At 40.0% G+C, this 15,250-nt stretch overlaps 1 protein-coding gene across 1 annotated transcript in view; it reads right to left on the bottom strand.

The window, feature by feature from the left end:
• ITGA9 (integrin subunit alpha 9) overlaps nt 1-15,250 on the bottom strand; it is a 215,252-nt gene that overhangs the window by 170,419 nt on the left and 29,583 nt on the right. The window contains exons 9-14 of the mRNA XM_014877065.2: nt 13,009-13,146; nt 10,292-10,397; nt 8,791-8,885; nt 5,835-5,925; nt 5,265-5,310; nt 1,717-1,871 (exon numbers count right to left, since the gene is read on the bottom strand). Coding sequence (XP_014732551.2) covers nt 1,717-1,871; nt 5,265-5,310; nt 5,835-5,925; nt 8,791-8,885; nt 10,292-10,397; nt 13,009-13,146 — 631 coding nt within the window. The remainder of the gene's footprint in view (nt 1-1,716; nt 1,872-5,264; nt 5,311-5,834; nt 5,926-8,790; nt 8,886-10,291; nt 10,398-13,008; nt 13,147-15,250) is intronic.

Here is a 15,250-nt window from a genome sequence, read left to right as displayed (position 1 = left end):
GAAACAAATGTTTAGATTGGAAAAAAGACATTTTACTTCTTAGCCACAGGTCCAAAGATATGAAATTAAAGCAAAGGAAACATTTTAAATAGTACCCCAGGAATGTAAGAACATCTAGATAGTCAGAATACCTATTTGTAATTTTTTTCAGAGAGGGATTAACACCTCAGGAGCCCTCAGATGCATTTTCTTAATGACAGAGTAGTGGGTAGTAAAAAAATATTTTATCAAAGCATGTATTTGTCTACTTAAGAGTCATCATTTACAGGGAAGGAAAAAGTCAGCATTCAGAGGAAGCAAAAATCAAAACTGAAGTCTCAGTTGCACGAATATGTTAGAATACAGAGGAATCTTAAATATAGTAACTCCATTGTTTTGAGCAGTTCAGGTGACTGACTAGCTGCTTGTAGTTCTAACTTCATGTGATTGCAAGAAGTAGCAGGAAGCCTTCCTTTTCTGATTTAATTAAAAACAGAATATCGCAGCAGGCCCAGGTGAGGGTGCACAGATACAACTCACCCTTCTTAACCAGCTGCTCAAAAAGTTTAGGGCACAGAGCAGGAGGAAGCAGTGCTTCCCCAGCTCCTTACCAGACTCACTATCAAGACACAGCATGCTGTGAGGCTGAGGCATCTTCCCTGAACAGCACAGTCCAAGTCCTCTACCATTCTTAAAGCATGACAAAAGCAAAACATCATGAAAAAAATTAACCCAGGCCTCAAATATTTAGAAATGCTGTATCTGTCCCATATCACTTCATAAAACAGCTAAGATTTGTAAGCATTGGGATGTAAAAGACATAAGTAGTATATTAAAAGAGCCAAGACAAAGGCTAGGACAATTACATGTTACACTGTGGATACTGGAAACAACAGTTTCCCCAGGTGCTCCAAAGAAAACAGAAAGGAAAAAATTAACAACAAAAGTTGCACCTGGTGTGGTTGACAGGATGTGTGTGTGTGAAACATGATATTTTGGTAAAAGCATGTTTACAAGAGGTGTTGCCTTCCTTGGACCAATAAGCTGACCCTATTCTTGGTTCAGCAAAGTAGTCTATAAAATGTGTGTACTTTTACAATAAATTGCTCCTTCTACTCTCTGAGAGGAAACCATATTGCTGACCTCTCCACCACTCCCTGTAGCAGACAGCAACACTACACAATTCCATTCACCTGAGAAACTCAATGTTTTACAGAGACTAACTAATCTGGAAGATATTCTTGCAATCAGTGAAATACTGGACCATTTATAATCATTTTACAAACATGTAAACTGATTCATAGAAAAGGATTTTCTGATGTCTGTTTGAAGAGCTCCTTGCAGATTTTCAAACACTATTCATCAAGAGCAAACCATACCTGTTTTCTATTAACACTGATGGAGGATATGGACACAGATATGCATTATCAAGAGGTAGACAGGGAATATGAACTCAGAAGGCTCTGTTCTCTATCCTTGCAGTAAGCCCAAGAAGACATTTCCCTTGTTTCACTCAGGAAGAATCTGCCTCAGTATTATGACAGCCTCATCAGAAAGTAAAAACATGCCCAGAAGAGTTTTCAAGCCTCCAGCTTTCTGGGATTGTATGGTCCATGTTCATCTTGAAACTACTTATTTCACTCAAAAGCTTTGTTATTAAGTACAAAGAGAGACCCCAACTCAGGGTCAGCCTGTTACTGTGCTCCTGTCTGTCTGGGGCTGGCACAGGTACCTTACCTATTTCTCCAGGAACATGCTTGCCACTGAAACGAAAGCATGCTGTGACATTGAAGCAGTTCACTGGCTGCAAACCATCATGGCACTGAGGAGCTGTGATATTGATAGATACGGGCAGGAAAATGGAGACATCCATGGTAATGACAGGTCTGGATCTGGAGATCAACAGAGAAGTAGAATTGAGTGACCATTCAGAGGGAATTTCTCCATGAAAGAAAAAGAAAGCAAATTTGGTTAACTGCACCATTTCAAGCAGACAGGAAAAATAAGAGTACATTTGAATTGTAAAATAAACTAGCATTTTACCTAGCTGGCAAGAGCTACTAGCATTTAAATGAAAGTGGTAATGTCAGCTTGAAGTTTAGTGCTCAGATACAGACTACAGGCAGGAAGCTGGGGAAACTGATATTATGTAATAACAATAATCATCTCCAGCAAAGGTTGCATAAAGCCTTCCTGAATGACTGAAGAGGATAACAAAATTACCAGAAAAGCAAACAAGAAAAAGCTCATGCAAATGAGACTGGATGTAACCATCTTGGATGAACAGGGACAAGTAGAGAGACTATGGGTTTCCACAGAGTGGTCTACAGTCAAATTTGTGACCTCAAAACCAAGGAGAGAGCACAGAGGTCCTCCACAGAAGGTGGATTCACACATAGTTTTTCTGACAGTATAAATGAGACAACAGACACCACATCCATGTTTTGTGGAGGATTAAATGTTTGGCTAATTCCCTCCTGGCAAGTGACAAGGACTGAATACTTCTATTATGCTGCTGAGCTGTGTTTCAGGAATTTTCCAGTGCACTGTGAACAAAAGCTTTCTACTCTTGCAACTCCAGCACCAGGTTATTGCTACCAGTTCTCCTGGCTGAGGGAGACCTCAGCCAGAAGCACAGAGCAAGCTGAGTGCCTTAAGGCACAGGTGCCTTGCTAGGGACACTTCCCTGTCTGACCATCCAGGAGGCACTCAGGCAGTCACATTCCCACCACCAGAGTTAACTGCTGGCACCAAAGCTCGCTTGCAGTGTGTGGCTCCAGGGAGCTGACAGGTGCTCCCCTTGACTCCCTGCACACACCACACAGTCAGACCAGGTTTCCCATCATTTCATAAAGCAGTGCAGTAATACAGAAACAGCTCGAGGTGCTGCCTCCAAGGAGGGACCCCGAACAAAGGACCCCGTAGGCTTTTATACCCTCACAGTCCAAGCACACAAAAGTCTCTGTTCTGCCTCCTGAGTCCTTGGCTCCTGCCGTGTCTCAGGGTCCCCGAGTGTCCTCTTGCTTTGGGCTCCCACCACCCAGAGCTCAATCTGCAGCTCACACACCAAGCCACCTGCACTGAATGTATTCCTCAACAGTTTCCTTTTTCACACAACACAGAAGCCCCAGCAGCTTGATTGGGAAAAATAACTGAGAAACTCAGGCACTCCTGAGCTATCTCCAGTGCAGGACTTCAGCCCAAAAATTATGGGTGTTATTCTTCCTGTTTTCAATGCTGTATATGTTCAAAATGAACACGTTCTTCCAAAACCAACTACAGTAATAAAAAAAATGTGCAGCAACCAGCAGATTCAGTTCTAAGCCAGTCCCAGCAGCCATGCAAGGCCAGAGCTTGTAAACCACTTCAGGACACTCACTCCACAAGCCACTTAAATTTAGAGGTAGGGGAGAGGGAGAAGAGAGCAAGGATTGTGGTTACACCTAATTTATACCAACTGGGCCAAGATTCACATCAATGTCTGATACAGCTACTCAGACTCTTGTACCACAGCCTGAAATAGCAGTGCAAGTTCACATTTTCAGATGGAGGATAAAAATAAATGCTGGCCTTAGAAATGCATACGGAAGGGGGAAGGGAGGAAAAAAACCCAATCAGTGTCCTAGGATCATTTCACACCATCACTCTTTCTGAATGTTTAGGGGAATATAAAAGAGTAAATGATATAACTGATCTAGAAAAATATTTCTCCTTCCAAAAAGTATTCTTCCAGCTATCATGCACTGTGCAATTTTTCCTTAATGTTATGTCATTTGCTTATTGACTGGGGAAAAGCCCAGTGCATCTGTCAAAGAGCCATGCACACACATGATCAACAGAATGCATCTGTCCCAAGTCAAGAAAGTCTTCCACCAAAGGCATTAAATATCACTTGGCAAAACATTTGTTGGTTTTGGTTTCACAAAAGCGGGAAGGGTGAGGGGATGCATGGGGGAAAAAAAGTTTCTCTTTATCCTAACAGCAACAGGGACGCTGTAAATTGGCAGTAACAGCAATTAATCAAGCTGCCCACTAAGTTAGTCAGTAATGCACCAATTTCCTCTGAAATGCACAAGCCTAACTGAATGCATGAACAGAAGTCATCATGTTGTTGTGATGTATGTGCTTTTAATCACAGTAAGCCTTTCAGTTTGCCTTCCCCTCCCTGCAAGTAACATCAATGTAGGTGAAAAATGCAGTTTTATTTCTAGGAGCTTCAGAGTCGTGAGACTGCAAATTCCCATCTAGGGCATAATACACCTTTTCTCAGAAGCAGTTATTAGTGTTTTCTGTATACATGGTGAAGAAACAGAAAACTCTTCGAAAGCCTTGACCACCTGCCATGCTGATCATCCAGAGTATTTCTTCCCTTCCTCTCCTTTTTCTTTTTCTTCAGTGTAATTGATTCAAATGGAAACAGAGCCAAGTTTCTCCTGCCTTGAACATGAAGAAGGCTGGCATATCTGTCATGCAACACCAGCATTTGTCTTACCACGGTCACCCCATCCCTGCATTAAGATGCAGGAGTTCCTAAAGATATCTAAGTATGGAAAGAGATTTTTTATTTAACATTAACAAGGGTAACAAAGGAGCTACCGACAAAAATCCAACTTTCCACTCTGTTACCCAGGTCATTTGCACTCTTAATTCTCCACCTGAATAATTTGGTGAACCAAGCTGTCCCAGCTCTATCAGATGGAACAAGCAATTACACTGAATTCACAAACCTGGAACAGCAGCCCAGTTCCTGTGTGCACTGAAAACATACCCGTATTTAATTTCCCCAAAGATTTTATTTCACTCTGCATCCCCTTATAAAATTACATATATGCAAAACTGTGTGTGTATATATTATATATATAATGTGCATATATTACATATACTACATATATATACACACACACATCCTGGCACCCTACACAGCTCATTTTTTGCTCAACTGCATTCTCTTTAATCACAATTGATTTACTTTAGGTAAACAGCAGAATAATGATAAAGCCTTGTCACAAGTCAGGAGCAATCTTTGTTAAGAGGCACCAAGATACAACACATCTCCTTTCAGCTCTAACCCTATCTCTTCAGGTATTTTCTTGGTATTATCACCCTCTTCTATTTTATTTAAATTAGACTGCATTCTTTGAGATTCATGTCTAAGGTTTTGCTTAAAAAGTAACCCAGCTTGCTTCTTCTGGCCACAATACACTATGGAGGAAACTGGATTTAGACCACATAAGATATAAACAGAAAACAGAAGAAGGTAACAGTGAATGAAAAAGACATCTCACCTCAGAAGTACCACATTGTCTGACAGGAAGGCTCCGACGGTCATATCTGAAATGTTTGTAATATTGAGGCAGTTACAAAGGAGGCATAAAATTCAGTTCTCTCAAATGTTGCTAAATCACAGAGCATGAATGAAAAAAAAGCATTTTCTGACTTAGCCAGTTTGTCCCTTCAAGACTTATGACATAATGACATTTGTAACTGAAGGATTAGTTCTGTGATGTTCACTTCTGTTTAGTTGTTTGATGTTTATAATTACCATTATATTATTGTCTACTTTTTGGGTTATTTTAAGATTGCCATGCTGACAGAGCAGCTTCCCAGAAACTTTAAACCTTGGCCAGGTACTGAACCCTCAATCATTGTGACTGTCCAAACGCTTAAATTAGGCTATCACCTAAAATTTTTAATCAGGAGTTTTGAGTGGCAGAAAGGAAATGGAAAAAGCAGCTCAGTTTCACTGACCACCTGCAATGGCAGGAACTAGCAGCCTGACAACAACCAACTCTGCTGTTTTCTCAGCTTGCTGCTGTATTTTCCTGATGCTCTCACTGCCAGAGTAGCTGACATACCTGGATAACCATTGCTATCCATATCGACTCCCCCTGATATGGACTGGCCAAACATACGCAGCTTTGGGTTTATTGTTTGCCCAGACAGCTTCTGCAGTAGAAAACACACAAGTGAAATTAGTCATTAACACAAAAAATACTCTTAAAAAAAAAACAAAAAAAAAAATCCCAAAACATTCAAGCATGATTTTCATGGCCACTGGTCTCTCTTCAGCAGGCTGGAAGTGCTGCAGTTTGCATTTCCCCCACACAGCCCTAACAGGAAGGCTGTCCCCTGCCCTTCTGCTCCCGGCTGGTAGGAGACCAGCGTTGACTTGGACTGAAAACCCACACCTGCATTACAATACTCCTGCAGACCCAAGCAAAATAAGGAACACATCAAACAGATTTCTGCATGAGGAAAAAAAATATAACTGCACCCAAGAGATTTTATTACCTTGATTTCAGTGAAGAAAAGTTTTAAGAGCATCTTAATAATATTTATGATTAGTTAGAATAGAAAAATCACACACAACTATTTATTTTCACCAAGTTTGCCAGCATACCCAAACTCAAAATTATTAATTCTCATCCCACTTGGAAATTCTGGTTTCTATCATCTATTGCAAAGTATTTTCTGTCAATTTGGAAGTTGTATTTCATTTCTGCCTCCCCAGCACAAAGATTAATTAACTTCTAACATAGTTTCTTTCTTTTTTTGATTACTAACACAAAACTTTCTCTAAATGTTTTGCATTGTAAATGCCTTTGTCTAAGGCAAATTAACATGTCAAAATCTATTTTTCTGGAAGGAAATCAGAAGTCTCAGCTTTCAATCATTCTGCTGGGCCACCAATGCAAGACCTCAAATCAACTTCTGACAGCAGAAGTTATAGACAGAGGAAACCATGAAGCAATTTTAAGTCTGTTGGAGGTTTCACTGCTTGTGACATGTGACCAACCTTGCCTGGCCCTGCCATAAAAGAATGTAATATTCGACAAAAGATCAGGCAGGAAAATTATGGAAAAAAAGATTAGTTGAAGGTAAGAAAGATATCCTGACTGTTAGTTTAAAGGGAAATAGTGCTCCTCTGGGTACAGATCTCTTTTTCTACTTGTGGGCAGGTAAGCTTCAGTCAATTGGAAGTAACTTCATTCCCACATTACACTCGCATTTCATTTTTGGAGGTCCCAGTTAAGGTGGTAAATCCCACCTGCAAACACCTAAAAGATATCTGTGGGTTCTTTCAGCCTACAAGACAGAAGAATAACATTGCTTTTAAGTACCATAAATGAAAATTGCAGGACACAAGGACAAGTTAACTGCTTCTGCTAATAGCTGCCACTGAAGCTGCTGAAGGAACATCAGAGAAAACACTTACCAGCACTTTAAATGATGAAAGCAGCAGGAGGGAGGGGGAAGGGCTAAAAAAATGAAAAGGGTGAAAATATATACCCTGCTGGACCCTCCCCCAGCTTATTTCAAAGAGGAATTCCACAGCATTAAGATGGATCAGGAATATATTAATAAGATAAAAAAATGTCTTCCACCTCCAGGTTAAAATCCAGAGCAGATAAGTAAAGAGCTGAAGCTGCTACACAGTTTTGGTTGCACATAGGACTTGAATCAGCAGTGTGCCTAGTGCCCTGCACCAGGCACTGGGAAGTGGCACAGAGCTGATGCCTGTAAGCAGTGTCCCCTTGGCTGCCTCAGGACATGGGACAACGATAGGAATGGTTTATCAGGAGTCAGGGACCACATACCCTGCCATGGTCTTGAGCTGGGTGCTTTCCCACTGACCAAATGGAGAGACATGAGCTGTATTTGCTGGCCTTGCTCCAATAGGGAGGGAGAGATCACAGACAGGATGCCTTCCTTCCCACCCTGCTGATCTGTCCTCCTTAAAAATGTAAAATTTTCCCATGAATGACGAAAAAAAAAAAAAAAAATCTGATCCTTTTCAGCAAGAGCTGGAAAGCTCTTGGGTTTTCAGAGAAGAACCTCCCTAACAGTGGCTCTTGGCAAAAATCAGGCAGAATCCTCCACAGGCCACACATTATGAATACTTCTAAAATGCACTAGAGTCACTTAACTTCCTTTTTTCTCAAAAGCAGTGCAAACCATTTGCATGGTAAAGGAAGAAGGATTAAACTTTTATAGTCTGTTGAAAGAGTTGCCAATATAACCGCTGAACTCTTTAATTCTGTGTAAACTGATTTACTATGAAGGATCCCACCCAGCAACAAAACAAAACAACCAGAACTTCAAACACACAGAGGGAGGGAAGAGTCAGGCTTAAAGAACAATGAAATGTGCTAGACAGAGACTATGAGACAGACACATGTTGGGCAGCATGAGCATAAATTTCTTCTCTACTGCCTGGCTAGAGCAGTTAAATTGCACTGTATCGTCTCTGCACAAGATACCACAGCATATCCCTAACAAGGTTTTACTTCCTAGTAAGTGGGTAAGGGGGGTGGCACCTAAGAATGGCCTTCTGATATATTGTCAGAGTGCAAGAAGGCCAGCAAGGTGGGGAAAGAGGCACAAAAGAACAGTTAGTAGCTCTTCATTCTCACAAAATCTGCTTCTACAGGAAGAAAGTGCAACCTCCCAACTTCCCACAGGACTCTCCATAATTTGCATGTTCAATCTTTCCAGGGTTTTCATTTCTCCTCTGCATCCGTACTATCTCTAAAAACTAACACTCAGCTTTTAAGACTCTGCTTGCTTCAAGAAGATGTAGCTGACAACTGTAACAAAAGACAGTAAAAAATACCTCCTGACTAACATAATTTTACCTTTCAGCATAGATATAGACAAACTTTGGGAGAAGCCACCTTCAAACCAGGACTGAGAAAAGGCTGTAGAGCTATGACAAGGTTACCTATTAAGGGACCCTCAAGTCTGGTTTATTTCTGTGAGTCCTGGGAAAGTGACTTTCAGACAGGGATCATAAACAATAGTGTCACATACCATAGAGTACTGAGGTATAATGCCATTGGCATCCCCATGGTAAATGTACACTGCTCCTACGTAGTTATCCTCCTTAGGTGCTCCAATGGCAACATCTGTAAAACAGTTTAGATTTCACAATCCATTCCATTAATCCAAATTTTCCCTCATTTTAGGATGTAGCTATCCATAGGAAAACAGCTCCCCATGACAAAGATGATCAGCAGCTTATATGAACCTGGGTAGAAGGAACTTGTTTGATTTAATTAAGAGCTCGTGTTAAGATAAACTTTAGAAATACACAAACGCATATGAATTTGTAAACATATGTATATTTCACAGAATCAGATGCTATGCCTAATTAGAAACATGTTCTTTTATAAAAATGTCTTTATCAACCAGCAACCATATGCAGAAAAGTGAATTTAGAATGCTTTCATAACCAAATCTTCAACCCATGAGAACATCAGCTTTGTGAACCAAGACAAGACTGGTGGTAAAATGTTTACTGTAGCAGTACATTAAGGTTGGTTGAAAACCCAAGGCTACACAGAGAGGCTGGGTATATTAAATGGATAGGCAAGAATTAAAAAACGGCTGCTGAGAGTGAATTTTCAAATTACAAATGATCCAATTTAACTGCAAGCTCCTACAGGAAACATGATCCCACCTCCCATTCTCCTCTCCTATTTGGATTTAGTGACTATGCTATCTGCTAAAATTAAGCTTTTCACGATTGCTTCGTACCCATGGACTGATACAACTCCCTCTGCAGTCTCACCATCACCATGATCAACTACAAATATTAGCAAGAACACACAAGCACATGTCCCAGGGCAGAGGAAGAGCATGTTCATGATTTGTGAGGGCAACCTGCAACAAGGCTGGGTTAGGCTTAATGGAATACTGTGTCCTGAGTAACCTGGAAGAAAAATCCAGGCACATACTAAATTGGCCTTTGTTTAGAAGTCCTTAATCTGCACTTCCAAAAACCAGGGCAGAAAAGGAACATCAGCTTTTTGTTCACACCCACTGCTCTCACACTGAGCAACCTGAGAGTGGAGCAGGAGGAGAACAAAGCAAAAGAGAGAAATTAATAGACTATGTGCTATCAAGAGTGAGAAGCTACTTCTGAATTACACTTCTCAATAAGAAATGAGATTATGTCAACCAGAAAGGCTTGGAAACATAAGGAAATGGGCAAGGAGAAAGAAGTCAGACATAGATTTCTGTTTTGTTCAGGGTGAGGGTATCTAAAGCCACACAGGGAAGAAGAAAATACAACAGCAAGGAAAGCAAAGCAATGTTAATGTGACCTGAATAGACACAAATTAAAACAACATCAAGGACAGTGAGCTACAGAACGCTTTAGCACACAAATCCTACACACACAGATTTATCCTTAGGTTGAACCCAGGTGCTAGTCAGGTCTGGATAAGCCATGCATGCCATGCAAGACTGACAGGGTCACCAGAGTTGCTCACACTTATGGAGAAATGTCCCTGGAGGAGTTGGCACTGACCTGGGAAGCCATCGTCATCGATGTCGCCAAGGGCAGCCATGCTCTCCCCAAAGTGCGCGTTGTAGGCGCTGTCACCATCCAGGGCGAGCTGCTCTTCCAGCACTCCCTGGCAAGCAAGAAATAAAACAGGGTCAGGGACATGCTGCAAGCCCTGGATGAGGAAATCCTTCCCCATGGAAGCTGCCCATGTGCTGTGGGAATGATCTGGGGCAGAGCTGAGCTGCAGCCTGCCTCTTGCTTTCATTGCAGATTACCTGGGCTCTAGAAGTTGCATTTAAAACCTTCTGGATTTTCATTCGAAAGGGGGAAGGGAAGACAAAGGAGTGCATGACTTAACCAAAATACTAAATTAACTGAACAGTAACTCAGAGATGTAATTAACTGCAGTCACAGGGATTGGTGAATCATGAAAGCTTACAGATCCCTAAAACATAACAGCCCAGAGTTTGCTCTACTGGCAGATTACATTCAAGGACCAAAATCCCCAATCCAGGTTTATTCAGCTGAACTCCAGCAAGCTAAGGAGTATTTTTCCCTAAGCAAAGAACATTTGATAATTGGATTTGAAAACATTTTTAAGTACAAGACAGAAGGATTAAAGCAAAGTTCTCCAAAAGCCGCCTTAAATTAAGCAAATGTATTCAATGAACTAAAGAGACTGAGAAAAGTTGAAAATTAAGTAGCTTTGTACTACTATGCTGTGAGAAGCTTTGTATGGTTCTGGTATTTCTTGCCCACCCACCTTCTGGTCAGATATGTAAGTTTTATTTTCTTACAGCCTTCCCTTCAGGGTAAAGGAACATTTCTACAACAAAAAAATTTCAATTACGCAGTCTAAGTCTATACCCACCTCAGGGTTATTTTGGTTTTGCTTCCTTTGTGAATGAGAATAAGCTACCCTCTGGAACATGTACTAAAATCTTTTACATAGCTGCAAGGAGTTGCTGACTTTAAGAAAATCCCACTTAATGAAATTGAAACACAACAGAGAGAAGACAGGCAAGCCTGTATGTGTGACTCAATTCTTTGCAGTTTTCACAGGAAAGGGCAAAATATGAGCATTTTAAATGTAGCATCACTATGCGTGCTTGTTTTATAATACAGTTTTCTTTGATGCCCTGCAACAGCCTCTTAAGCAATGGTGCTTGAAGAATAAAACTGATGCCATTATGAGTTTTGCTTTTTCTTTTATATATCTTTTATGTAACCTCAGTGGTCTTTGCATGCATACTTGTAATTCCCTAAGTCTGATAACTTAGCTTAGTCCTGGTATTCTATTAGGCCAGAAGACCAAACATCTCAGAGGCCTGGCAGTTAGAGGCTGGAAAGCCCTATGCTATCTTGAGAAACCAATGTCCTCTTTAAAATACACCCTGCAAATTGGGATTAGGCCTCTCCAGGGGGGAATTCTTCAGGATGGGGGGATATCACACTATTAATTCAAGCTTCTCATTGGGGCATCTTTGTTAGATATGCTAATTTGTAAGGTCTATAAAATTGTATTCATGATCTATCAGGTGTGTGCATTTCAGCACATCCCACTTTGGTGAAGTGATGCATCATAAGGATCCTTATTAAACACCAAGGTAAAAACCCTTTATCCTTTAACCGTGTCTGGCTCTTAACTTTTAGGATCAAGGAAAAGCATCAAAACAAAGTTTAAAATGTCCACTGCCCAAAATAAAGCCCACTATCCTGCAAGCCATGGCTTCTGCAAGTAATTCTAACACTCCTGGTGCAGGAGTATAAGAAACTCATACTAGCTTCTTGACTATTTTATAGAAGATAAACATTAACTCATGTATACTGCCACTGTGAGCAGGAAATGTTGGCTATCTGTTTAGCATTCTGGACCCTATCCTGAGGGCCCAACAGCAACACTGCAACATAAAAGGTGGAACATCCTGTGGATGAAATTGAAAAAGTAAAGCTCAATTAAAAGAGCAGTAATAAAAAATAAAATTACAGCAAAAAACACTTCTCAAGTCTCCCAAATGCTAGGACTTCTGGTGAATTTGAAGTCTAGCATAAATAAACTCAAAGTTCACTAAATATAAGCCAATTTAATTTTAGTCCATAACAACTCTTCCTTTAAGATAGCAGCTTTAGGACCTGAATATTAAATATTTAATAGTATGTAAGCAACCATTGTTTTCCTATAAATAAAACATAAGAATGGCCTTTGTTAGCCAATGCAACAAAGTTCAGACTTTTCCTAGGCTATTGTTAGGTCATGTGAAATCTAACAGTACCAGCTGATAAGAACTTCCCCTAAAATATGGGGAATAATGTAGAAGTAACATGAATTTAGTCTCTGCTTTCTCTCCTCTTCCTCAATCCACAGATATTTGTGTTCTAATTTGTGCTTTAGGTTTTAGTGACCACCCAAAACACAAAGGAAATTCAGTCAAAGCTGCTGACTTTTACTTGGTTTTGGCATCAAATCCACATAAAGCCACAAATACCACCAAGTTTCAACATACAACTAGAGACTTTCTCAGATCTCCTTGAAAGATTTACAGCTCTGTGATGAATATGGGCAGGCATCTGGCAAACTACAATACCAGATGAGTCTTCCTGTGACTTCTTGTTTTGCTAGAGACATCCAGAGCCCCACTTATTTGAGACATCAAGTTTCACCATGCAGGGCTGGAAGAACATAAGCCCAGGGACCCACACCCTCATCCCTTACCAAGTCACCTCCTGTAAATACTCACATTTCCTCTGTTGATATAGACTGTGACTTGACCCTCATCTCTGATCTCAGAAAACATAGGAGCTCCAACCAGCAGGTCTGACAACCCATCCGAATTCAGGTCAACTGCACATAAGGAGGAGCCAAAGTAAGAGCCCATCTGTAACCAAGTTGAGTCACAACAAAGCATTCAGTATCTGCCCACACACAGGAGGAAATCATAAAGGCGTGGTTTTTGTTTGACTTGATTATTCTTTTCATTTCACATGATGACTTGCTGCTTTATCACTCACAAGCACTAGATGGAAAGCTTTAGGAATAATTCTGGGAGAAATGCAAACACTTTGCTATAACAGTGCATCAAACCTGGATGCTTTACCAACAGAATAGAAGTTATACTCTGGGACACACTTCAGTGAGAAACTTAGAGCTTTCTTAGACTAGCTTTTGCTTGTCAAATGCCTAAAACTAGAAAGGGGTGAAATGAGTTTCCCAAACCAGACCTAGACAGTGATTATTCATGCCCAGTGCCAAATTTCCTTGAAGTTGGGTACCACAGATGATCTGGGGATACCTTAAATAAATAATGAAAGAAAAAAGAAAAACAGGCAAGAGGCCATGAAAACAGATCTCTAAGCCTAGCTCTTGATTGTGGAGTATCTTTCCCTGTTCTATTCATATTTATTTGTACCAATCACTGTCAAAGGGTTGGGGGTCTTAATCATTGCCTTTCCTCTCATGTACAGGCAGGTAAGTTGATACAGAAGCAAAGACTTGCAATAAAAGCTTTTCAGTTGATACAGAACATATGTAAACCACTTTCAATTTCCACTTATTATTGCTCAATAAACTTAATTACCTAAAATAAAGAAATACATTCATTTTACTTCATGATTTTTTAATATGGGTGAACATTGAAGACCATCTCCCAGTTGGCACTGACATTACAAATTTCAAAACACATTTAAACACAAGAAGGAAACTAAAAGCAAGAATAATATTTCACCCTTATTTCATTGACTTCTGCTAAGGTAACACAAGGCATGCTCTTTGAAACCAGCTACAAACTACAGCCTCAAGATTAAAAGCTGCTTCAGCAGGAAACTGGGAAAGATACACTTTGTATTTGAAACCGAATGCTGTTTCCTACAAAGTAGGAAAAACCGAGGTTAAAGAAATCATTATTTATGTTCTTGAATGCTTTTACATTCCTCATAGCAGATGTCTGACCTATGGTCCTCCATGCCTGTAAGTCAACATGCATGAACCAGAACTACTGGGCATGAAACAAGATGGGCAGCAGCAACTCTGTTCTGTGCAGTCTGTAAGATTTAAAAGTTGCTAAATATATAACACAATGGTGATTGAAGAACAGCATTTCAGTTTGTTAATGCAGATTTTTGTGCTTGTGTGGGTTTAAAGCCGGACCTCAAATATCATTTCACTCCAGTTATTTTGTAGCTTAAGTTCCCTTGCGGATTTTTTGTTTATTTTCTTAATCCACAAAGGTTTTAAAAGAAATTTCTCATGGGTAAATTTCTCATGGGTAAGGAACAAAAGTTATGAAAAGCATTTTATTATGTATTCAGGCAGTTTTCAGGAAAAAGCTATTATTTACTTAACTGTAACATGATATGTTTGCAGCATGGGGGAGTTCACAGTAATAACAGTTTAGGTAAGAATCTGAAATTTGCACACTTAACATTTGCAATAAGGTACTGAATTTTCTTTTTTTCTTGCCTGCACTTGATTGCCTAGTTCAGCCTCCATTAATAAAAAAGGAAGGAAGAAACTGGCCTGCTGTTCACATCTGTCTACAAAGAATGTCAGGGCAATGAACTTTCCCACCACTGGGAAGGATGCAGCATTTTGTGAGAGCTCATTTCCAAGCAGTGCTCATTGCTGAGCAGGTCTGGTTTTGCTTCTACCACAAAGCAAAACAAAAAACAACAAGCAAACAAAAGATTTAGCACAGCCTTCTTTTTAAAATAAAATTCTCATTTGGACTTTAGAGAATTTGTAGAAGAAGATGCTAATGAAAAAGAACTCTAGATGATGTAAATACGTGTTAAGTACTTGTAAATACTTACTTAAGTTACATACAAAAGTAAAGCAATTAAATTGAAAAGGGAAAGGTTTTGGCTAAGACTTGGAAACTTCCTAACGGCTTCATTTTTTAGGTTGAGGAATAATCAGAAGCACATCCTTAGGGACATTTAAAACTCAACAGGGAAAGAAATTAACCGGAAGCAATCAAACACAGG

Source organism: Sturnus vulgaris, chromosome 1 (assembly GCF_052056855.1).
Source record: "Sturnus vulgaris isolate bStuVul1 chromosome 1, bStuVul1.hap1, whole genome shotgun sequence".
Classification (NCBI taxonomy): Eukaryota; Metazoa; Chordata; class Aves; order Passeriformes; family Sturnidae; genus Sturnus; species Sturnus vulgaris.
Note: the sequence above shows the minus strand (reverse complement) of the source record. Positions and strands in the feature narration are given on the sequence as shown.